General features: G+C 45.0%; 1 protein-coding gene across 1 annotated transcript in view; it reads left to right on the forward strand.

Moving 5' to 3' along the window:
* LOC135239083 (putative cytochrome P450 120) overlaps positions 1 to 21,054 on the forward strand; it is a 41,350-nt gene extending 20,296 nt beyond the window's left edge. Inside the window, exons 10-11 of the mRNA XM_064307504.1 lie at positions 12,190 to 12,277; positions 18,709 to 21,054. Coding sequence (XP_064163574.1) covers positions 12,190 to 12,277; positions 18,709 to 18,891 — 271 coding nt within the window. The 3' untranslated portion in view covers positions 18,892 to 21,054. The remainder of the gene's footprint in view (positions 1 to 12,189; positions 12,278 to 18,708) is intronic.
* Positions 21,055 to 24,094: the final 3,040 nt, after the last annotated feature.

The following is a 24,094-nucleotide window of genomic DNA, read 5'->3' on the forward strand; positions in this document are numbered from 1 at the left end:
TAGAGTGTACTGTGTGCAATATACTCTACAGCACTAGGACTGTCAGATTTAGATTTTATATTGACTATCCCTTGAAAAGGAAAATATTTTATTTGAAACTTAAAATTAACATTTAAATGTGACTTTTTATCATATAGTACGTGCATGCTGAAAATCTAAATCCAGTGCGCTGCGCATTTCAAAACATCATCTGTTGCCTCTAAAAAAAAACCTTTTCCCACTTGTGCGTACTCAGTCAGGTTCAGAACTTAAATAAATAACCATAGTTAATTAATATCCTGCAGCGAGAGGTGATGATGTATGGACAGCTACCAGCTGTACTACTACTACCAGCTGACCGGAATTCTTGTGTGGCAGAAAAGCGTTCAGAGTTCTTCTGCTCAAGCCAAGTGATTCTTCCTCAGCAGGGAACATTGTAAATAAAAAGGAACAGCACTTGCTTCTGAACAAGTGAATCATCCTGTGTTTTTGGCAAATAATCTCAAAAAGAATCGATGCTAAAAAACAGGCTGCCAACCTGAAACAGAACTATTTTTCTTCCCACTGTAGCCTTTTCTGTTCCCTATGTCATTATAACTGAGTGAGAATGTTGTTATCAAAATAAAAAAAGGGTTCCATAGTCAGGTTAAAATCTAAAACTCGTAGTCCATGAACCAGAATATTTTATGTTAAAAATTGATCATCTAGAGTTTGGTTTATTTCCTCCAGTCTTTGCTGCAGACAATATTGTCAGTGAATTTACCTATAGTATATAAGGGTTAACTTAACCCGCTTTCTTTTTTTGTCACTAGCCATAAATAAAATCTTAGGGAGGGATGCTACCTTCCCTAGCTTTTGTGCCTGTCTTGTACCCTCTTGTGGACATAATGGGAATAACAAGAAACACCTAAAAGTACACTATAAATTTTATGGCGATGCAACAATTATAATACATTGTAATAGAATTGATTATCTATTGTTTTTCTAATACCATGTTTGAATGTAATTGTTCAGTCGACAGCCCTAGTGTGCTACAAACACACACTGATAAGTACTCTATTGCAGGCATTGTGAACGGTGCAATTCACTAGCCCCTCCTGAGGGCTGTTCAGACCCCCGGTGTTATGTTTGTGAATTTTTCTCAGTTTATCGTTTGTATTTTAGTGAAGTCCCCTATGCCCCCATGGCTTGCCCGGTTTAATAGAACAAGGGAGGGTGCTATATTTTGTGAGGAAATTCATATATGAAATATAGCAGGGGAAAAAGCGGTTTCCTCCATGCAGGGTCTCCTTCTCTGTTCTACTGTAAAGAACGGAGAGCTTCACAGGACTGAGAGGAACGGTGAGCAGGGGCGAGGCGGATTTAAACAGGTCTTTATTAGACACACACTGAGTCATGCCCGTGAATTCGCTTTATTGCCGCCTGTGAGATGGCCTCGCACGCAGGCACGAGGCCGCGCTGTTCTCAGCCCGAGTGGGAAGTGTCACGTGACCTCTGCGGTCCGAAAGGGCCCGTGTTTAATCGGCGAGAATCAGATTACGTTGCGGGTTATGATATTACCGTGCGCTGCATGTTACCAAATTGCATTACGTCTCGCGTGTCGGCGGCGTAGCGCGGTACAAACGGGGTAGCGTGCGATCTGCGTAGCGAGCGGCGAGCGTGAGGTATCTTGCGCGGCAGAGCCGGGATCCGCCTGTGCCTTGGCTCCATAAACAGTGCGCTGTGATCTGGTACATTCTGTGAAGGTTACTGTTGCTTTGCGGTTCTGTGTCTGTCCCGGAGTGTACTGTTTTGCTGGCCTTCTGTCTTGTATATATAGAGAGAGCCAGCACAGCGTGCAGGTATGGGTAGCATAGTGTCTGTCCATTTGTGGGAGAGATCCTGGCTTTGCTCGTTAGGGTCCTATCTGTACTATGAGCCTGACCAGGATGCTCATAACCTTACAGTACTATGAGCCTGACCAGGCTGCTCATAACCTAACACTACTGTGAGCCTGACCAGGCTGCTCATAACCTTAAACTACTGTGAGTTTAACCAGGCTGCTCATAACTTTACAGTACTATGAGCCTGACCAGGATGCTCATAACCTTACAGTACTGTGAGCCTGGCCAGGCTGCTCATAACCTAACACTACTGTGAGCCTGACCAGGCTGCTCATAACCTTAAACTACTGTGAGTTTAACCAGGCTGCTCATAACTTTACAGTACTATGAGCCTGACCAGGCTGCTCATAACCTTACAGTACTATGAGCCTGACCAGGCTGCTCATAACCTTACATTACTATGAGCCTGACCAGGCTGCTCATAACCTTACAGTACTGTAAGGGTAGCCAGGCTGTTTATGATCTTACAGTACTGTAAGGGTAGCCAGGCTGTTTATGATCTTACAGTACTGTGAGCCTGACCAGGCTGCTCATAACCTTACATTACTATGAGCCTGACCAGGCTGCTCATAACCTTACAGTACTGTAAGGGTAGCCAGGCTGTTTATGATCTTACAGTACTGTAAGGGTAGCCAGGCTGTTTATGATCTTACAGTACTGTAAGGGTAGCCAGGCTGTTTATGATCTTACAGTACTATGAGTCTGACAAAGAAAATTTGCAGAGCCTCGCTCCAAACAATGATGTCATCTAAGTACAACTCCTCCCCCATTGCAGTGAATGGATTCAGAAATGTTTGCAGACTGCAGTTCAGATGAAACTACGAGACTGAAAACCTTCAGTTTTGTCTTAAATGTAGTTTTCTCCTCCATTCACTAAATGATAAGAGCAGGAGGAGGTCTATCCCAGTGACACCATCACTTCAAATGGGCCTTTGTAGACACAGGCAAAAGATTCAGTTTTGACGCATGAAATATGGGTCACGGCAATTATAAGGGTAAGACATAACGTACTTTATCAAATTCAGAATTCTGGGTGGATTTCTTCTTGAATGGGGGTTAGCAGAGGTGGGTGTAGCATGCAGTGCTGCCAGATACTGTAAGCACTAGCGAGTGTTTTAGTTCCAGCGTTTAGTCTCCTCTTAGACTCTGCAGGTTTTCTGTTTGCTTCACTGTTATGTATCTCAGGGGGACTGTAAAGCTTTAATTATTTTTTTTTTTACACTCTAGCAATAAAAAAAGTCTTTTTTTTCTTCACCAGCCCTTTTGGGTGAATCTGACCCTCTCTCATTCAGCTCTCAGTCGCTCGTCTGAAGCAGGGTGGCACTGTCGATGTTGCATCGCTATCTTATCTGTACCCGATTCTAATGTCGAAATAATAAACTGTTGGCTAATTCTGGAAGGTCGTTCAGAGGGGGAAATGAGCACGTGATTCCAGTGGCAGAGCCTGCGGGTGATTCTGTGCACGGCGCTGCAGCCTGTCTCCTGTGCCGCAGTGTGGTGTTCAGGAGTCGCGTTGCTCTCTTAGCGCATGATCGCAGTTCATTACTGCAGACTGAACTTCTTTCGCTCTCTCAACGCAGCAGAGTTAACCAGCTCCCATATGGCACTGTGTGAGGCCTTTAGGATGTAAAGTATTGACCACCTCTCCTGCAGTATTGTGTGAGGCTTTTAGGATATAAAACAGTTACTGGCTCTCCTTTAGAGCTATTTGTGGCTTTTAGGATGTAAAAATGGTGACTAGGGCCATGTCCGAATCAGAGGAATGCGGGAAATGTAAATGCCAGTGATGCCCGGACTGTGTTTAGAAGTATGTGGTTTGTTTATATTTTATGGCAGGGTACATTGTTAAATCTGACCTCATCACTGTTTAGAGAATAGCATTAAAATGGCATATTATTGCCCAAACTACACTGGTGTGGGACGATTTTTGACACTCATAGTACGGTAATTTTTTGCATACTGCCCTGTGCACACTAAACAGTATGCAGTGTGCTCAGTAGGCAGTACATTTGGACACAGTCAAGCTCTTTCCTCGTACTGTGTGGACTATAGGATGTAAAATAGTCATGTGACCGGCACATGAGTGTATCAGTTGGGTGTTCCTGGTGCTGACATGCAGGTGGAACAGCGGAAACTGGGGGGGGATGTACTTCCTAATGGACTGAACTGCAGACCAGCTTCGTTAAAACGCTTCATTACCTTGCACGTGTTAATGTGCGGTGCTCGGGGATTGATTTATGTCTCCCGTTTCTGGTGTTTTAGGCCGCTGGAGAAATTCAGTGATTTCCTGCGGTAACAGTACACCCTGCACATTACGCACTTAAGCGTACGCGCTGCCCTATGACCCTACAGAGACTGCATCGCATTACTGTGACCTCAGCATTTCCAGCACAGACAGTCCTGTGACCCTACAGAGAGACTGCATCGCATTACTGTGACCTCAGCATTTCCAGCACAGACAGCCCTGTGACCCTACAGAGAGACTGCATCGCATTACTGTGACCTCAGCATTCCAGCACAGACAGTCCTGTGGCCTACAGAGAGACTGCATCGCATTACTGTGACCTCAGCATTTCCAGCACAGACAGTCCTGTGACCCTACAGAGAGACTGCATCGCATTACTGTGACCTCAGCATTTCCAGCACAGGCAGTCCTGCTGTGGCTACTGCTCTGAGCGCCGTCACCTCTTCACCATGAATCCCACACTGCAGTCCTGATTGCTTCGGCTGCTTTATGAAGCTGCCGCTGTTCTGTTACACTATTACAATATTACACATAATGCTCAGACTCCAATCTTCCAAGCTTTCCGTCAAACTGAAGCTGATGCATTTGATTGGACACTGGTTTCCCTTCACACGTTTATTCTTTTCTTCTTTGTTAAACCGAGGTCCTGACAGTGAGTCAGGACCTTGTTTTAACGTCTCATCTGAAAGACGTCATCTTCTACAGCACAGTGTCCCCGTCACTGCACTGGGGCATTGGGGTTTATTTGACAAGAGGGAGGATTGCCCCCTACTGGCCTGCCAACACCACTTCCAGCAGCAACTTAGTTTTTTCCAGGTGGTCTCCCATCCAAGTACTAACCAAGCCCACACTTGGTCTCCTTTATTCCTCCCTTCCTTCTTCCTCCCTCCTTTATCATCCTGCCTTTCTGGCTATTCTCCCTTCTTTTTCTGTGCCTTGATAATACGCAGAAATGTTTTTGAGCGGCAGTGTTAGCATATTTGAACGCTGAAGTTGAGAAGCTTGTAGATGCCTGCAGGTGTCCGGTGAGCACCCTGCTATTGAGTCGTTTAGTTAAGGTAATAACACCAACATTCTGGCGACATTATAATAGTTTTAATCGCTTGCTGAAATAGAAATAAGTCATTTCTAACTTCTGATATAATGTTTTTCACAGTGAGGGATTAATGGCACCTGTAAGAATCCTATGGGAATTAGCTTTTGCGTTCATGAAAGTTTGGTTGCACGATTTATGGCCAACTTCCACCAAACTTCCAGGGATAAGTCTACGGTCAGCTACTATGTTTGACCAATCAGGCTCCTGTAAGCTGGGGCTCCAGCTGGACGCTGTGATTCAAACCAGCTTCGCCAGTAGCCAATAACAACACTGAATAAAATTTACCTGGGATCAAGGCTATGCTGCAGATACAGAGTGATATGAGTGATATTATTACAGGTACTTCCTGAGCCAATGGTGATTGGTGAATACATTCACCAATACTGTCATTAGGTTCTTTTTCATGTGAACAACAGATCAATGTACTGAAATGCAGTTATTACACTAAAATATATTGACTGACAGGACGAACAAGGTCAATGTTTCGTGTGTTAAACCCTAAACTGCATGAAGCACAGAATATTACACACAATTCCGAATAGTATACTTAATTCAGAATGTTGTACATTATTCAGAATATTATGCATAATTCAGTCCTGGTAGTAATATCCTTCAGCTGTGTTCGTGCCATTTTCTTCTGGGCTTTTAAGTGTCTCTGATCAGATAAACTGTCTCTGTTAATATCGCCCAAAGGCGAAACAGCGTAGATCACAGCCCGTGTTGTTTTCCATTTGGCTCTCACTCTTTGTCAAATTGGTAATTAAACTGGAGCATATCCTGGTTTGCATCTGAGCTAATGGAGTTGAAAAGCATTATCATAATTAAAAAGCAGTTAATCTCAATGATATTTAATTAGCATGTGATGGTAAGGGAGGAAAAATTCTGATCATAATTACAAATAATAAAATGTGCGTTAGTGGGCATAATACATATGATTTAATTTAACATAGGAAGTCATATTTATTAATTTATTTTTTCAGGCTCGATGCATCTTGAGTTGATGTCATTTTGCTTGTGTGGCTCAGAGCATATTATGGAAGCGAAAGCTTGGTGATGATGATGTCATATTGATCATTTAGATCAACTCTGGGCACCTTTTATGGGCTCACACACTAGCAGGCATACATAAAGGAAGTATTTCCTCAGAATGGCTTTCACACAGGCAGAAATCTGCTAAAATGTCCCGCTGTTATTTTCACTGTTTGCGCAGATTTATTCCTGCTGATCGCTGACCTTTATGTGTGTGTTTTGGTCAGTGGAATATGAAGTCAGTCTGTGCCATTATCCTGTGCTCTTTTGCTTTTTATTCTTCTATAGACATCCCTCCTTCCATACACTCAACTGCAGCTTTGTGAATGAACTAGAATGACAGCGGCGACTCCCATTCTCTCTCTCGCTCTCATTCTCTTTCCCCCTCTCCTTTCCCTCCCTCACTCGCTCAGCTCCTTGGAGACAGGCAGCAGGCAGGCGTTGCCATGGAGGCAGATCCCCTGATCATCTCTGCCAATAGGGGCACCCCATTCATAATTGACAGTCAGTTCTGTTGAAGCAGGAATGGTGGAGATGAGAGATGGGGAGGGGGGTGTACAGATGCTGCTCTCTCCCAAGATGCCCTGGGGGAGGGAATGAGTCAGAGAGCCCCCCCCCCACCTGCTCCCAGCACCCCCCCCCCCCCCCCACATTACTGGCCAGAGGGGGGAGGTCAGAAAGAAACAGGCTTTTCATCAAAGATTCATCATCTCAGAGAAGACCCTGATGGCCAGGGCTTTTTCCTTGAAAGGGAAGTTCTGTTCACATCGTAGGAAGATAACTATTTTAATCCATGTCCAGCTGCATATTTCCATTCCGAGCAGGGCTGAACACTTTTGTGTTTTCTTAAAGGAAAATAATTTAAGTCCATCGTGCGAAACAAGAAAAAATGTAATTCCAAAAGAGGTTGTCTGAGTGAAGCTAAAGCTGTCAGAAATGAAAACATTTGAAATTGTTTGCAGTTATTATCTAAGCTTGTGAAAATTCTAATCACAACACCTGCATATACTCTGTACAAATGTACTTTTTTTAATCGCCGGGTATTCAAACCCTTATCAACAGTTACTGCTCAACCAAGCTAAACTCACACAGTAAATACCACTCACGCTGCACTGACTTGCGTTAGCTTGGAGTGCTCTTCTCACATAGGAAACAAACATCAAAGTGGACTCGTTCATCAGACCGTGGTCACAGTGGTGCCCAAGTTTGATTCACAGCGAATCCTTTTGTGCCACTCATTTTTTTGCTCTTCGTTTTCGTCTGTCTGTGCGCGGTTGATAGCGGCCAATTTGATTTTAAACAGCATTTTCATTACAGTTTGAGAGATGAGAAGGTGTGTTTGGGTTCTAGGGAGCGTTTATCTCCCTTTGACAGGGCAAATATTTTATTTATTCAGACTTTGGCCGCTCTGCGGGGGACACAAACAGTTTTTGGCAGTTTTCACATTCAAGATTTGGGTCACAGTTAAAATCACACCCCCTGACTGTTCAAGCAGTGAGATCTACATGTTCCAGGAAACTTGGAGATTTGGGTCAAAAGCTAACTTCTAGACAAACCCACTTATTCCCATGCACACTATCTTTATTATTGACGTTGTTGTTGCCGGTGTCAGAGGGACTACTTTCATAAGTGGGACTACTTTCATAGTTTCCTCAAAGAGTAGGAAATGCATGGGTAAGTAGGAGCAAGTTACAATCAGCCATATCGAAGCTCACTGAACAAAGAGCCACAGGGTCTGCTAGGGCCCCCCAATCTTGGTCCTGGAGAGCCACATTGTCTGCTAGGGTCCCCAACCTTGTCCTGGAGAGCCACAGGTTTGGGGTCTCCAGCAGACGCTGCGCTTCCCTGTTTGTGGACACATTGGAAGTGCGCGCTCTAGTTACAACAATGGCATTTTGACTTTAAGTAGGTGGTGGGCTCAGAAAGTATGGGAGGGGTGTTGTGTGTGAGTTTAATCTATGGTAGAGAAAGTGTGAGGGAGACTAGTTGTACTAGCTGGCTTGCTGAGTAGACATGAAAAGCAGCAGACCCTTCGGCTGTACAGGCCCATGGTTTGGGGAATCCAGCAGACCCTGTGCTTCCCTGTCTGTGGACTCATTGAAAGTGGCAGCTCTAGTTCTCTATGAATACAGTGTGATGCAGTGTGTGCCAGTGAAGGGGGGGGGGGCTGGCATTGAAGAGGCAGCAGGTAGACCTCTCAGATCTGCCTGCCACTCGCTCTCCTCTTCTCTCCCACCACCTCATGACTCACTCAGCCCCCAGGATTTATCACACACACACACACACACGGACACACTCATACACGCTCACACTCATACACACACACACACAGGGACACACACACACACGGACACACACACACACGCTTGCACTCATACACACCCAAACACGCACGCATCACACATGCACGCATCAGACACGCATGGACACATCTCACACACACACACACACACACACACACACGTATCACACACACACGCATGCACGGACACACACACACACAGAGCTGACTGGAACTGTTGATCAGGACCAGTATGAGCACACCATAGGATGGCACGGGAAAAAAAACACCTACCTATGTATTGTATAAAACACGCTTTCACATCGACAGTCACACCAGCCGGATTAACTGAACCTGCTAGATCCAGTGCAGTAGTTACAGTCTGCATTCAGCTGTTGTAATGGGGTTCATTAAAAACATTTTATGGAGGGCTGGGTCACAATAATGGCATGCTGACTATTAGTGGGTGGTGGGCTCTGGGAGAAAGTCTGGGAGGGGTGTTCTGTGTGAGCATAATCTATGGTAGAGAACGTGTGAGGGAGCCTGTTTGCACTAGCTCGCCTGCTTGCTTACTTGGCTAACTAGCAATGACCTGGTAGCCCGCTAGCAACAGCTCCGTATTGCTTTTTTCTGCCTGTTAGCAATGGTTAGGTTAGTGATGTTTGCAAAATACAGCTTTAAAAAGGAAACAATTATAACATTTCACGATTGAAGATATGCCAGTGTTAAATCATGACTTTGGTGCTTTCAAAGCACAGTAATTGCAATACCAATGTACATTAGGGTATAAAACCGGAATTTTCACTCATTTACACAATTTTTAATTTAAGCCACATCGATTTAGTTTTGCATCTGAAAACAGGAAATTAATTTTCTTGGTTGAACAGGTAGAGACAGACTCAGGTACAGACACAGATGCAGATTTATGTAGATAAGGTGAGATATAAAGACAAATGTAAAGCCATTTTTGTTCAGCAAATATGTCTTTCATCATGATTCATGAAAAGGACATATTTGTGCGCCAGGGCGGGTGGGGTGTGGCGCTGCGTGGGCAGAAAGGCCCGTGAGGCAGTTCCTCCGGGCGTGGCACGTCCGGGGCGAGGGGAACGAGCGGAGGCCGGGGGCGAGTTTCAGCATCGCGCGCTCGCGAGAAAGGGCCCGTCCATTTCCTGTTGAGTCGCTACAGCCGCCGCCGTGGGAACGGCTAATGACTTACTGGCCCGCTTCCCCCCGCCAGCCTCTCTGGCAGACGCGCCTTTTAATTAGAGCGGTGGGGGGGCAGTCAGAGCGTGCTGAGAGAGGGAGGGCTTTTCCACTCAGCGTCCGCTCTCCAGCAGCGACTAACTCAGAGCCCTCCGTCCGGAATAACGGCATTCCTGTTTCACCTGTTACAGACCCCATCTGGAATAACGGCATTCCTGTTTCACCTGTTACAGACCCCATCTGGAATAACGGCATTCCTGTTTCACCTGTTACAGACCTCATCTGGAATAACGGCATTCCTGTTTCACCTGTTACAGACCCCATCTGGAATAACGGCATTCCTGTTTCACCTGTTATAGACCCCATCTGGAATAACGGCATTCCTGTTTCACCTGTTACAGACCTCATCTGGAATAACAGCATTCCTGTTTCACCTGTTACAGACCCCATCTGGAATAACGGCATTCCTGTTTCACCTGTTACAGACCCCATCTGGAATAACGGCATTCCTGTTTCACCTGTTACAGACCCCATCTGGAATAACGGCATTCCTGTTTCACCTGTTACAGACCTCATCTGGAATAACGGCATTCCTGTTTCACCTGTTACAGACCCCATCTGGAATAACGGCATTCCTGTTTCACCTGTTACAGACCTCATCTGGAATAACAGCATTCCTGTTTCACCTGTTACAGACCCCATCTGGAATAACGGCATTCCTGTTTCACCTGTTATAGACCCCATCTGGAATAACGGCATTCCTGTTTCACCTGTTACAGACCTCATCTGGAATAACAGCATTCCTGTTTCACCTGTTACAGACCCCATCTGGAATAACAGCATTCCTGTTTCACCTGTTACAGACCTCATCTGGAATAACGGCATTCCTGTTTCACCTGTTACAGACCCCATCCCGAATAATGCCATTCCTGTTGGACTTAATGTGTTCACGGCCATGGATAACTATTACATAATGAGTATTGTACCTTATCGGACCTGTGTTTTGTAGCTGTTCCAACGACCTTCGGTATGCACTTATTGTACGTCGCTTTGGATAAACGTGTCTGCCAAATAAATATAATGTAATGACCATTCATTTGAGTGCTATACCAGCCCCAAACAGCCACAGGAAAAAATCAGGGAGATAAAATATCCCTTCAAAACAAGGCAGTGTAGACGGCACACGGTAATAACTCCTTCCATACTGGCCTCTCAGTACCCTGGAACTCTGTTGCCTCCGGACAGGAAGCAGAGCTGTAAACCGATCTGTTCCTTCCTCCCTTTCTCTCCTCCAACCCTCCATCCCTCCCGCCCTGTGTTCCAGAAGGAGGGAGAGGGCTGGAGGGTATTAAGCATGAATTATTAATATGCTCCATCGCTGTGGGACATAAACAGCCCCTTCAGTCCGGGCAGACAGGCACCAGCCTGCCCGCCACAGAATCTGCTCCCTCCAGAAACCTGAATTCAGATGACAACTGTTCCCTGTTTAACTGATTAGGAAAACCTCCCAATCGAGCCAGCTTGTGTTTTAGGAACAGAATGCACCGGACGGGAGTCGGTTCCCCTCCCCATTCTTTGGGCAGGAACCGTGTGATCGCCTGCTTTGTGCGGACACTCACAGTGTGGCGGTACACGCCAGTCACCAGCAGGCAGGGGCAGAAGCTCCAGGTTCTGGGGAGTTTGAGACTTTAAATGACACTGAAGCTGCAGAATGGGCCTGATAAGGACAGTGTGGGATTTCATTCATCAATACCCAGAACCTCCCAGGTTGCGAAGAGCATGTACACAAAATGAAAAAAAAGAAAAGATGTTCAGTGGATTCTCTGTCAGGCTTGTACTGTAGATAAACAGGGTCGTTTTTTCTGGGAGCCAGGTCATTGGAAAGAGTAGAAGGTAACCAGCTTCAGGAGTGAAACCATCCAGCTTTCTTACACTGAAGAAAATAACAAGGAAGGTCTTTATTTGTAGAGTTCACATTAAAAAAAAACACTGAAAATCTTTTGAGGGGGTTGTTCTTTTAACAATCTGAGATTCCACTGTTTAAAGAATCAGATGATCAATGGAAAAGCAAAACACCGAAATTATTATCCAACTACAACACTCAAGAGTGTGCCACATTTCGTAGTGACTGGGGGGACCTACAGTTGCAGTCTTTGGAAATTTTGTATTTTTCATATTAATAGCCTGAATCCTTCATTAAAGGGGTTAGCTTATCCCCACATAATACAAGGGACATCTCCCATGAATTTTCAGCATTATTTTCTCATGATTGATGGAGAGCTTGCGTGACTCATGACTCAATGGAAATGAATGGCTTCCAGTACGGGGATCCATCCCAGAAATGGCCATTACTAGGGCTGTTGCTAAGGAAGTTCCGGCACATAAGTGGACAGTCTGTGTTATCCCTAAGGCTGTAACCGTGGGCAACGGAAGGGGATCATATTGAGATGAACTGTGTGAACTTCTCCCACAGGAATGCCGGGCAGGAGGACCTTCTGTGCTGCCAAGGAAACGGCCCCAGAAACTGCATCGGAGTCCAGCTCAACCAGGTGTTCCTGAAGGTACGGTGGAGCCTCCTTCTCCTTCAGCTCACGGGTACCTGCCTTTCTGTGTCTTTAACTCTGCTGGTTGAGCAGGCAGTTCGCAGGCTGCTTTAAACCTGCTTGTACAGCAGGCAGCTTGCTGGCTGCATCCTGTGTATTTTCTCCCACTCTCATGCTCACACATACAGGTTCTCTGTGTTGCTAGGCTACCCACGGATGGCACAAGGTCATCCATGTGCGTGCTGGAGACGCTGTTATGTCTGAAACATGACCACAGCTCCTTATGAAGTTTCTTAACAGCCTGCTTCCTCAGCTTAAGAGCTGACAGGCCTAGCTGAAAATGCAAAACAATGGCTAATCTCTCCGTTTATTCCACATACTTTTATTAAGTTGCACAACGGGTATACCAAACATCCTTTAACCATGTTATAGTAACACCAGCAACAGTGTATAGCTGACACTGTGATTTTAGCAGATTTTTAGGTTTTAGCCTAAAATTCACGAAACCAAGTGATCACAAGGCTCAAAATGTGGCTTCAGAAATACAGATTTTCACACCCAAAATGTCTCAACTAGAAGTAGGGGACTTATAAGCACACACACCAAGAGTGTTTGCACTCTGACAGCTGGTAGCAACAGAGAATGTTCAGCAGTAAAGCCAAATACTAGTGTCCCGCAGAGGCATTTGGGCCAAAGACCAGTGTTCCCTAACTGATCGGGGGAAGGTCGTGTCCCCGGGAGGTACGGATCTCGCCGAACCTGTCGCAGGGGCGGATCGGGTCAGGTTTAGCCCCAGGGAACGGTAGCGCTGCCGCAGACAGACAGGCACGTCGCCGCGGGAGACGGCAGGTGGGAAAAGGGACAGGTGTGCTGCCGTGACTCAGCAGCGAGGGGGCGGAGGGTATCATTAGCGGGAGGACGCGTGACCGCCGCGGCGCCTGGCTCGGCAGTGCTCCTGTCCGTCCACAGCCGCGTATGGTATCTATGACGACTCCGTCCGCGAGACGGACCCGTGTTTGATGTTTGATCCTCGCGGTGGATGTGCTGTAATTGCGCTACTAGGGCTAAACTTAGTTATCTTTTCCATGACGCCAATATTGATGTGGGGAGTGGTTATCTTTTCCAAGATGCCAGTATTGATGCTGGGGCAGTTAAACCTTTTCCCAGATGCCAGTATTGATGCTGGGATAGTTATCTTTTCCAAGACACCAGTATTGATCCTGGGGCAGTTATCTTTTCGAAGATGACAGTATTGATGCTGGGGCAGTTATCTTTTCCAAGATGCCAGTATTGATGCTGGGGTAGTTATCTTTTCTAAGACACCAGTACTGAAGCTGGGGCAGTTATCTCTTACACTTTGCATGTCATACTGGCTCCTCTGACGCAGCTCACGGGCGTGTGCATTCCCAGGCATTCAACGTGGGGGGAAAGGTCCTAATTCCCCCGGTGACTAATTTTGCTCTGAAAGAGAGAACGTGATACAAGGGTACTTCACCATCTGAGGAAAGAATCGTGCACATGCAGCACATGACGTCTGTTAAACATGAAATGCACAAAGAAAGGCTGGTGGGGTAATTGGTTGGGCTGGAAGACAGAGCTCCCTCCATAATGACTGAGTATTGATTAAAAAAACATGGAACTCACATATGAGGAATGATGCCAATTCTACAGCCACCATCAGACAAATTCACACAGAATCTGTGAATCGTGGATCCAACAGTTTGACACATATAATTATATACAAAGATGTGGCCAGTGTAAAATCCACTACAAATTTCAGTTTAGTTCATAAATTGGATACAAGCAGCACTGTCATAATCTACTGATATTTCTATAGCAAAAGCCAAGCAAATAATTTATATATCTGTAAAAGTACGTAGATATGCATATGAACAATTATGTATGTATGTGTGTATAAAAAGAATGTCACATTTTAATCAGTGTTTGCTCAGTATCAGTTTGATTTGTATTTAAATCCATGTTTGCACATGTATTGAAATTCAAAAAAGTGAAAGTAAATGAAACAGCGCATGTGGTCACACCCGCTAACCAGGACAGAGGGCATATTGTTAGATGAGCTGGACTCTGTAACTCCACTTCCCCTTCTGAGGGCTCCCTGGAACTGCGCTCCCAGGAAAGGTGAGCGTGACGCAAACTTGGCGCTTGCTTCAGCGTTTCGGGGGATTTTTTCAGCGGATTTGGAGCGCTTGTTTGCGCGGGTGAATAATGGCACTGACGCAGCCAGCAGTCTGATTAGCGGTCGTGCTAACACCCTGCCGACAGACAGTCTGACAGCACTGAAGTGCCATTAGCCATCGCTACGTGTGTCAAAAATATTCATGTGTATTAATGTAACATTTCAATGTAAATGCCGATGGAAAATTCAGATGTCTGAATTCAGACTTTGGCTGAATGGGTCGGAAACCGTGTCTGTAAATGCAAGCCAGATAAATAAAGAGTAGTCTACGCTTATGGTTGGCGTGTGATGAAATGTTTGCGAGATGAGCAAGATTTTTCACTCAGGTACCATGGCAACAAGACAAGGAATCCGTTTGACTCTGAACATCCGGTTTGAGTAAGCGCAGGTCCAGGTACATGTGCTCATGGACACAAAGAAGGCAAGGTTATTTTATAAGTAATTGTTTATTTTATAACAGATATTTATTTCCCATTGTATACTGTTATGCAGTTCTACCATTGCTACTAGTACCTGTACAATAATTATTATGGCCATTATTTCGGACTCAAGGTCCATATTAAAGAGACAGAACATTACATAGATAAAATTGCATACAAAGGCACCATAAAAGATTAGACATTATTGGACTGTGGGAGGAAACAGGAGAACATGCAAACTCCACTGCAAACGCTGAGATTTGATCCCACAACCTTCTTGCTGTGATGCGACAGTGCTACCCACTGCACCACTGTGCTGCCCATTATTATTATTATTATTGTTATTATTATTATTATTATAACAGCAAGAACAAGACTAGGCAAGCCAACTTCGGCCGGACCCTGGGTACAGCCAGTGGGGAACATTGTTGTCAAGTCAAAGTCATATCATTTTAAAATCAATAACAAAAAAAGTCTATGAATCCAAGGTATGGCGAGCACCATACCTTAATGGGGCTGAGCCCGCACACTGTTTATTGGAAGGGAACCTATCCCAACTTATCCCAAAATGATGACCAATGCGCTGAGATGTGCCAAAAAATATCTTTGTTTATTTAAATCATAAGTGCAAAAACATAAAAGTGCTCAAAGGGCCAAAAGGAAAGACAGCAAACGTTTCCGTCAGGAAACCATCATCAGTGCATCAGAGCACCATACCTTGCCATACCTAAACGGTATGGCTATCAGTCAACTTTCTGCATAGCATTAAGTGTTAGCTACTTGTAACTAGCCATTGAGCTATAATAGAAGAAGCAAGCCAGTGAACTAATGAACATTTTGGGGTGCTTTAAACTTACCCAACAAATAAACAACCTGCTGTAGACTATTAACATAAATACTTTCTGGCTAGCTACCTGCAACATGAACACCATTTCACACCCAGAGTAGCGCTGTTTTTCTGTCCTAGCCACTTCCTGTCGCTAGTTGTGTAAGATTAATACCGCCACCACTGCACACCATGTTTCAACAGTCAGCGAGTGAGCCAGCCTCTCAGCAACTGACATTCATTGGCCGGTCCTCTGGGTCTCCCAATAATAATAATAACAATAATAATCTAATAAAAACTTGTGGGCAGTATTGGAAAATCAGAATGTGCTTACCTTCCATTAGATCTGATTCTGCGGAAGCAATGAAGCAAAAGTACTGTGACTGAACTCTAGTAACTCTAGAACTCTAGCTATGCGCATGCAAGTCCTGTCACTTTTGACAATTATACATTGATGAACTGGGGTGGGGGGTGGGTGGGTGTAATTTTATTCATTTATTCAATAGCAGCACATGTTTACTATATAGCAAACTAAATTTTGCTTGGAGTTATTCTCCAAGGTACTACAGTATATGTCTGTCTGCTATGGGGCAACACAACTTTGGCTAAAATACGGGACGTCCCACTATTATGGGCCCGTTGACAGCCCTGTGGATTTCTGCAGTCCCCATCATGCTCTTTCAGAGACCCATGGCAGGAGAGGGAGGCGCAGCCAAACCCATCGCATCAGCAGTGACCTGTCACCTTTTGGATAGGGGCAAATACTGCCGGGGCCCAGACAAGACAGCACAACAGCATCAGTAACAACGGACAGCTGTGATTAAAGGGGTCTTCTACCTTGTCCTACGCATCAACCCTATACAATGTCTATTTAAATCTCCTGAGGATTCTAAGTAATCATCCTGGTAATCCTGGAGCCAAAAGCCACATTAATGTGGATCTGCCTACCAAAGGAAGCCGTGGCAGGAACAGAGGCTACACACCACACGTTTGCGTGTAAATTACATCACAGGAAGTTAGCCACGTCTGAGGAATCAGCTTGCTGGCACCGTGAATTTCATTTCACTTTCTTAAAGCACGTTTACTTCTTATTTTTTTAAAGCAGAATCCGTTGGCTGACGCCTCCGTGCGGCTGCGTTCTTGCGCTAGCGAATGAATCACCGTGACCTGAAGAGACACCGAAGAGAGCAGGGAAAATGGGTCAGAGCCGTCACAAGCTCTCCGGAGGCACAGCCCAAAGACCCCGCCTCCTGGAGAGGCGCAGCTGTGATTGGTGGAGATGCGCTGTTGGGCTCGGCACCGGGGGTGACTGTGTATAGATGCATCCCACCCACACAGTGAATTTTTGTAATACGCTCCTCTGGATTACGTATGCCCCCCCCCCCCAGATCTCCCAGCTCCTCTGTTTCTGAACGGGTTCATTCTTCTTTATGTCAAATGCAGGCTTTGCTACACTGAATTAGTGCCAAAGCCTGTTCCTTCGTCTCATTTTGATAGCAGTGGATAGTTGATACTTTTCTTCTCAACAGAGTATGCTCATTTTAAGTTCACACTGTGCTGGGTTGACTGGTTTGTATCTCTGAAGTTGAGCAGTGTGGTCCTATACTGTATCTACTCTCACCTGTCAGCTTCTATGAATCTTATACACCAGGCATTTCAGGTGGTAGCAGCTACACTTTCCCCCACAAATTACTAACTTGTCAGACGAGACAATTATAACAGAAGGAAGAAAAAAAGCTGATTGCTGGCTGAAATGGGTTTTACCAGGGGGTAGTGAGGTTTCATGAACCCCATAATGGTTAGATCTGTCTATCTCTGACTTGTTTGAACCAATCAAATTAGCGTGCCTTCCACAGCAAAGCACAACAATTGGTTGTTATCATAGAAGTGACCATGCAATATGATAGAATAGCTTTTTCTTTCATGGAAATTCCATTTGCAACTATAGGGTAAGCACAACACACCACCGCAAATAGGCCAAATACACATTCAGCAGTGATCAACCCATGCACAAGCTCAAGTGATTAACTCACACTCAGCAGTGATTCATTCATACACCATCAACAGTGATTAACTCAGACACAGTCATGACAACTCATACACAGGTGTTTCTATCCTATCTCCTCCTCTCTACCTCCTCCCCTCTCCCCGTTCTTCCTTCCCACTTTCTAGTCCTCTCCCCCTCTCCTCTCTCCCCCCTCCCCTCTCCCCGTAGTTCCTTCCCAATTTCTAGTCCTCTCCCCCTCCTCCCTTCTCCATGTTCTTCCTTTCCACATCCTAGTCCCCTCCCCCTCTCCTCTCCCTCTCTCCTCTCCGGTCGTGCTCATGGCCTCTCCCTCTCTCCTCTCCTGTCGTGCTCATGGCCTCTCCCTCTCTCCCCTCCTCTGGTGCCCGTGGCCTGGCTCAGCAGGCGGCCTCACTGTGGAGGACCGGCTCGCTGTGGTGGTTTGTGGGTCGCTGTACCAGGTCCACGCTGAAGCACGGTGCCACGGAGATACTGCAGTGTGGAGGAGGCGTTTCCTCTGTACCAGGCTGAATAATTCATCCCCCATGTCTGCTGTGCTTTCTACTTCCGTACAGATCTCGCGGATGCCAAACCTTTATGTGAAATGAGGACCAGGTGCATTAATGCGAGAGCGTTTAAAATTGAAAGCTGGGTGAATCACCGTTTATTTTTTGGTTCTCATTACGTGGCCCCATTAATTGTCCCACTGGTACTTTATATAAATGGATTAAAAACTGTATTAATATTTCTAAAATAAATGGCAAATTGAAGTATTTGTGGCTGCATATACACAGCCCCACACACACACATACACACAGACATATTAATATTTAATGTGTGTGTGTGTGCGTGTGATGACGGGACAAGTAAGAGCGTTGTGGTGCTGTTTCTTGTCACTAGTCACTAGTCACTTGTGGTAATGCTGAAAGTGCTGCACATTCAGGTATTCAGGTTTGTTCCTGACCCAGGCCTGTACCTGCACTCTCCGTGTCCCCCACACAGGTGGCTTGTGGGTACCTGCTGAAGCACTATGACTGGGACCTCAGCCCCGCCCCCCAGGACCTGCAGTATAAGTGGCTGCCCATATCCAGGCCTATCGTCCCGCCCACCATCAGCTTCACAGCACTAGACTGCAGTAACCCACACCAGCCAGAGGGGGGCAGCTGCAAGTCAGATGGACAGTGACAGAAGGTCAGGGTGAGGTCACAGAAATGTCCACCCAATTAAGTTTTACAGCATTTCAATGGGTTTAACGCAGACATACTTTAGCATGCTACTAAGGAGCAGAAGCTCAGAAACTTTATTTGCACTTTTATGATTGAATGTTTGGTTGCACTTTGGGGGAACTCCACTCACAAATCATTATTTGACATATAATGATCTGTCTCTGTCCCTACCATCAGAATAATTACATTTCAAACCTCAAAACCATGACTGTAATCTGTATGTGTAGAAGGCGATTGAGGTATAATACCTCTTTAAGTGATTTGAGGAGTCTTAAATTGGAGAATTCTGTGTAATGGTGGCAAATCTTTTTTTTCTCCAAATTGTCTGGAGTTATAGTCAATACTGTGATTGAAAACACCAATACTTGAAGACATAAAACTAAACTAAAACTCAAATATTTTAGTTATCTGAACTGCAAATTTTCTCTACAGTAGGGGAAAGGGGAAGAGTGACATCGCTGACAGAAACTAAAAATAATTTTTTGCTTGGAGTTCCCTTAAGTTTGTTGTTTTAATAATCAAAACTGTGAACTCAGAAATAGAAATGTTGCTGTGTTTGTGAAGTGATTCACAGTACAGTGTTTTATGAATGTTTGTTCATGAACAGGAGTCTTGTTTGTCCATTTAAAGGAGTACTTGTATTAATTTAAGCTAAAAACGGTTTAAGGATCAGTGATCCGAATGCAAGGCAGTGCCACGGATTTTCAAGCTGTACACCAAGGACTTCCAAACCTACCTGCCCTCTCTCTTGCTTAGCAACCAGCCTCACTTAGCAACAGCAACAGTCATAGCCACACTGAAGTGCCTTTCACATTCATATGGTTATAAATATTCGTCTCTCATCACTCTCTGCCAGCGATGATTAATCAGACAGAGATCTCAAAATGAATCATCGGAGTGAAGAGATGCAGAGCGGATCACAGATAATGTGCGTTATTCTGCTCAAATGTTTTGTGTTCGCACCAATCGATTATTTCAAATAATTTAAAAAATAACATTTGATTCTTTTGACATGCAAGTAAAGTTTTGGTTTAAGATGTCATTTCATGATATTTATCCTTTTTATTGCATATATTAAGGAATGGATTTTGTAGGAAAGCGTGTCCAATTAAATGTAATATCAAAGGTTACTCCAGCACTGACTATGATAACATCAGTTTTATTGGATTAATATTTAAATCTGCTCTGAATGGTCCTCTGTCTCGCTGACTTTACTGAATTTACTGCCTGGTTCAGATAATTCATCTTAATGGACTGCCTTTGGCTTTAGAATGTGCTGGTCTTCTCTCTACTCGTAACATTATCCTGGCCACAAGCATAACTGTAGTTCCTTTCTTTAAAAAAAAATAAATTATGAAATCTTTTCTTCTTTAGATTTCATTATGAATGTAACATTTTGATTTTTTAAAATGTGTGCTGTACTGTATTTATGTGTCCCTGGATAAAGCTTAACCCTTATGTTGTCCTCAAGGTCGAACCCTTTCCCGCGTTTAACAGCAGTGAAAACCCTCATAGTTTCATTCTTCTGCATGAAATTTGGTGACTTTTCCAGTAGTTACCCTACCATCAGAAAAAAAGTTACTTTTTTGTATTTTTATCATTTTTACAAAAGTGGTACACCAACAGGGTACAAACATTATCTTGAGTCTTTTTTTAACCCTGAAGTTATGAAATCAGAAATTATAATCAAACTTAAGCACCACAAATCTACAACAGCAAAAAAAGGAATCTAATTATGTGTTTTATAGTAAAAACAAGGGGTGTAGACTGAAGAAATACATCTGGACTGTGAAGTAGGAAGACATTTATTGACCTGTTGATGAGTGACGAGTTGTTTCTACATGAAAAATATTGATTTAGGGTTTAAAATTAAATGGAGAGGCCTCACCACAGGGGGCGTGGTTAGGGCCACTGGGTTCATGCATAATAAGACAACATGAGGGTTAACTGGCATGTGTGCCGTTTGCTGCTATCGCTCATACTGATACTTGCACTGCCAGTACTAACAATGTACTTTCCTTTATATTAAATGCGGGTTCTTTTTGCTTGAAATCTATCTGATAACAATGACCAAAGATTTAACAGGCAAAAATAAACACAATGTTTTTACTTTGCCATTCAACTTTGTTCCAGTGTTTTTTTTAAGGCATTTTCCTTTGTCATGTTTTTTTTTTCTTGTTTCATGTCGGGTTTTCTCAGCTGTTGAGGAGCTACTTTAAGAGATTCCAGGGCACTCTTCCATTATAAATGCATGCAATATAAAGACACACAGCAAGTTAAGGTCCCAATATTGTTGGTTATAGGTGTGTCCTGCACCTGAAGCATACAAAGAGCAAGCCCATACTATAATCCATGGATGTCTACTTCCACACACGATAGGACCCAGAATTTCAAGTGTGCATCATGAACCAGCCATTGTTAAAATATTACCCATAATTCTGTCCACTGTAGTGAGTGTGCCAATTTCTAGTAGCGCTGGGCGATAAGCAAAGACAACAATTCATTTATTTCCCTGAAATAGTAATTTTTATGTCATTTCATCTATTGGTCTGGCCAAATCCACCACATATATCACCGCATCAGTGGTCGAGGAGTCATGCAAATCACTGCAGAGGGTTTCCCAAGGCACGATATTTACTAAGTGAGAGGCTGCAGGTTCGAATCCCGGGTTTTGCTGTGCCCTTTAGTAAGGCACTCTCCAGTGGAAACCTGACATGAGTAATGTCAGAAGATGGAAGCGGTTTGGACAGCCTCAGCTGGGAGAGTGTGTCATTCCTCTGTGCTGCTGTCAGATTAGTCCTCTCCTCCCCTGGGGAGTGTGTGTGCACCAGGGAAAATCCTCCTCCACACACACACACACAGACACACAGACACAGACACAGACACAGACACAGACACACACAGACAGACACACACACACACACGCACATACACTTTTCACCTCCCTCCTCACGTAGCTGGTGCAGGCGAGGGTCTGAGAAGTAATAGCTTGTTTTGCAAAAATATGACTAACGCGTGAGTCATCGGCGTAGTGGGCCGCCTTCACGCTCAGACATTCCGCCACGCACCCGTGCCCCTGTCTTTCAGATTCCCGCGCCCCCCCCCCCCCCCCTCGGTTGCAGGTAATCGCTAGCATTAGCCATGCATGGCTTCGCGCACGATAGCGTAGGGATTTATTTGGCAGTGCGCAAATGGACACAGAGGTGGGACGCGTCGCACATGCATGAATTTGAAAGGCAATTTCCATGTGAATATTTCATAAGCAATATGGATCGGTTGCCTCTTTTGTATGGTTTATATCTCCGTGCCAACTGCAAGGAAGCCTACGCCACCACAACTTCCATTGTACTTCATAGATACACGTTTTAGTGTCTAAGAGTAGCTCCAGACCAGCTTCAGCCCAGTTACTGTAGAGATGAATAGAGCAGTGCAGAATAGCCTGGACAGTTATATATAAAAATAATGCTGACTTCATAAAAGACTGAGGAGAGCTGGACTAAAAGCACTTAGCCTATAACAAACAGGACAAGACAAGACTGACATCTAAGATGCCTCCCTAAGATGTCTGCCCATCCCTGGGGAGAAATACAGCCAGTGCAGTGGCTCTGTTTTTAACTATTTCCGTTATTCAGAAACCTTGAGCCTGCGAGTGACCTTTCCCCACATTTATGCAACGCTGGGTCACATTTACGGACGAAAGGCTCACTGGAGAGGCCTTGTTTTTGATGGGTGTTGAAGAGGGCTGCATACGTGCAGGATGGTGCAGATCTCTGTGTGCGGGAGGTCTTTTGTATGCTTGTGTATTTTCGCCCATCCCTGGCGGTAAGCGGACCGGGAATTCCTGGTCCGGCAAACAGTCAGCACACTTCTGGTTGCATTTCCTTTCCGGATAGGCATAGCGTACGCATGCGAGTGTCACAAGATCCCGCTATCCCGCCGTGACCTTCCACTGACCTTCCTGCGGGGGCAGCGCAGGAAACGACCGCCCCCTTTGTTTACGGTCTTCGTTTGGTGCGTCAGCCCACCCCCTCCCTCTCGGACAGGACGCTGAGTGCGAGCCAGATGTCACTACAAAGGGACGCTCCCCTTTTAATGACCGCCGCTAATTAAAGCAGCTAGGTAATCAACAGCCACGCGCTGCTCAGGCCCACAGCCCCGCCACTAGGAGGGACCCGGGCAGGCCAGGACACACCTAACACAGACAGGCAGCTACACCTGCACAGAGTGCTAAGTGCTCGGCTGTTTCCTGACACTGCGCTACATACACATGCAACATACAGCTCTATGTCCGGAAACAAACTTCCACACTGACACCATGAAAGTACTTTATTTTTTATTTTATTTTACAAATACTGTTGTCAATGTGTCGAACAGCTTGTCAGCTCATGTGACAGAGGCAGAGACATGGTGCTGGATAGTCTGTAGGTAAATGATAGGCCTAGATGGACCGAATGGCCTGTTCTGATTGGTTCAGATTGCAGGCTCAAATTCCTGTAATCTGAACCAGATTGCGCAAGCAAGTGCCGATCCTTAATTGTTTCAGTAACAACCCAGCCATTCAAACAGACGGTATGTACGTTGTGTAGGCTGTTCTGGATGAGGGCACCTGCTGAATAAATAAACAGTACCATTAAAAAAGGTCTTGAAGGAATAAACTTGCAGCTGGACCAGACAGACTACCAGCGGACGGTCACTTATAAGGAGTCTCCCTCTCTCTCAGTGAGGCAGGGACAATCCACCCAACAGATTCCCTCCGTCCTAAGTAGCTGCTAGCTGCTGACTGCTAGCCAGTCAGCACCACCACAGTCCGGATTATGTACTGTACCCAAGATAAGAATGCCTGCTACACCTGGTGTAAAAACAGGGGGAAAAAGGTTTTATTGGACAAAACCCAGCAGGGTTCAGCATTACGCCTTTGCCATGTTTACACACCCGAGCGTGGCTTTAGCAGGGACGCACCACCTGACAGCCCGTACAGTGTGTCATTTTAAAGGAGTAACATGGTGGCTGAACGTGACACTTCCCAGTTGTCTTTAGGCAACAACAAAACAAATGTGCATTATTTTTTTATTATTCAGTCATTTCAATGTACTTTAAAACGTATTTTTCTAAGCCTAAATTTCCCACTATAAAAGTTCACCCGAACTGTCTGGGCGTGGTAA

This window comes from Anguilla rostrata, chromosome 14 (assembly GCF_018555375.3).
Source record: "Anguilla rostrata isolate EN2019 chromosome 14, ASM1855537v3, whole genome shotgun sequence".
Classification (NCBI taxonomy): domain Eukaryota; kingdom Metazoa; phylum Chordata; class Actinopteri; order Anguilliformes; family Anguillidae; genus Anguilla; species Anguilla rostrata.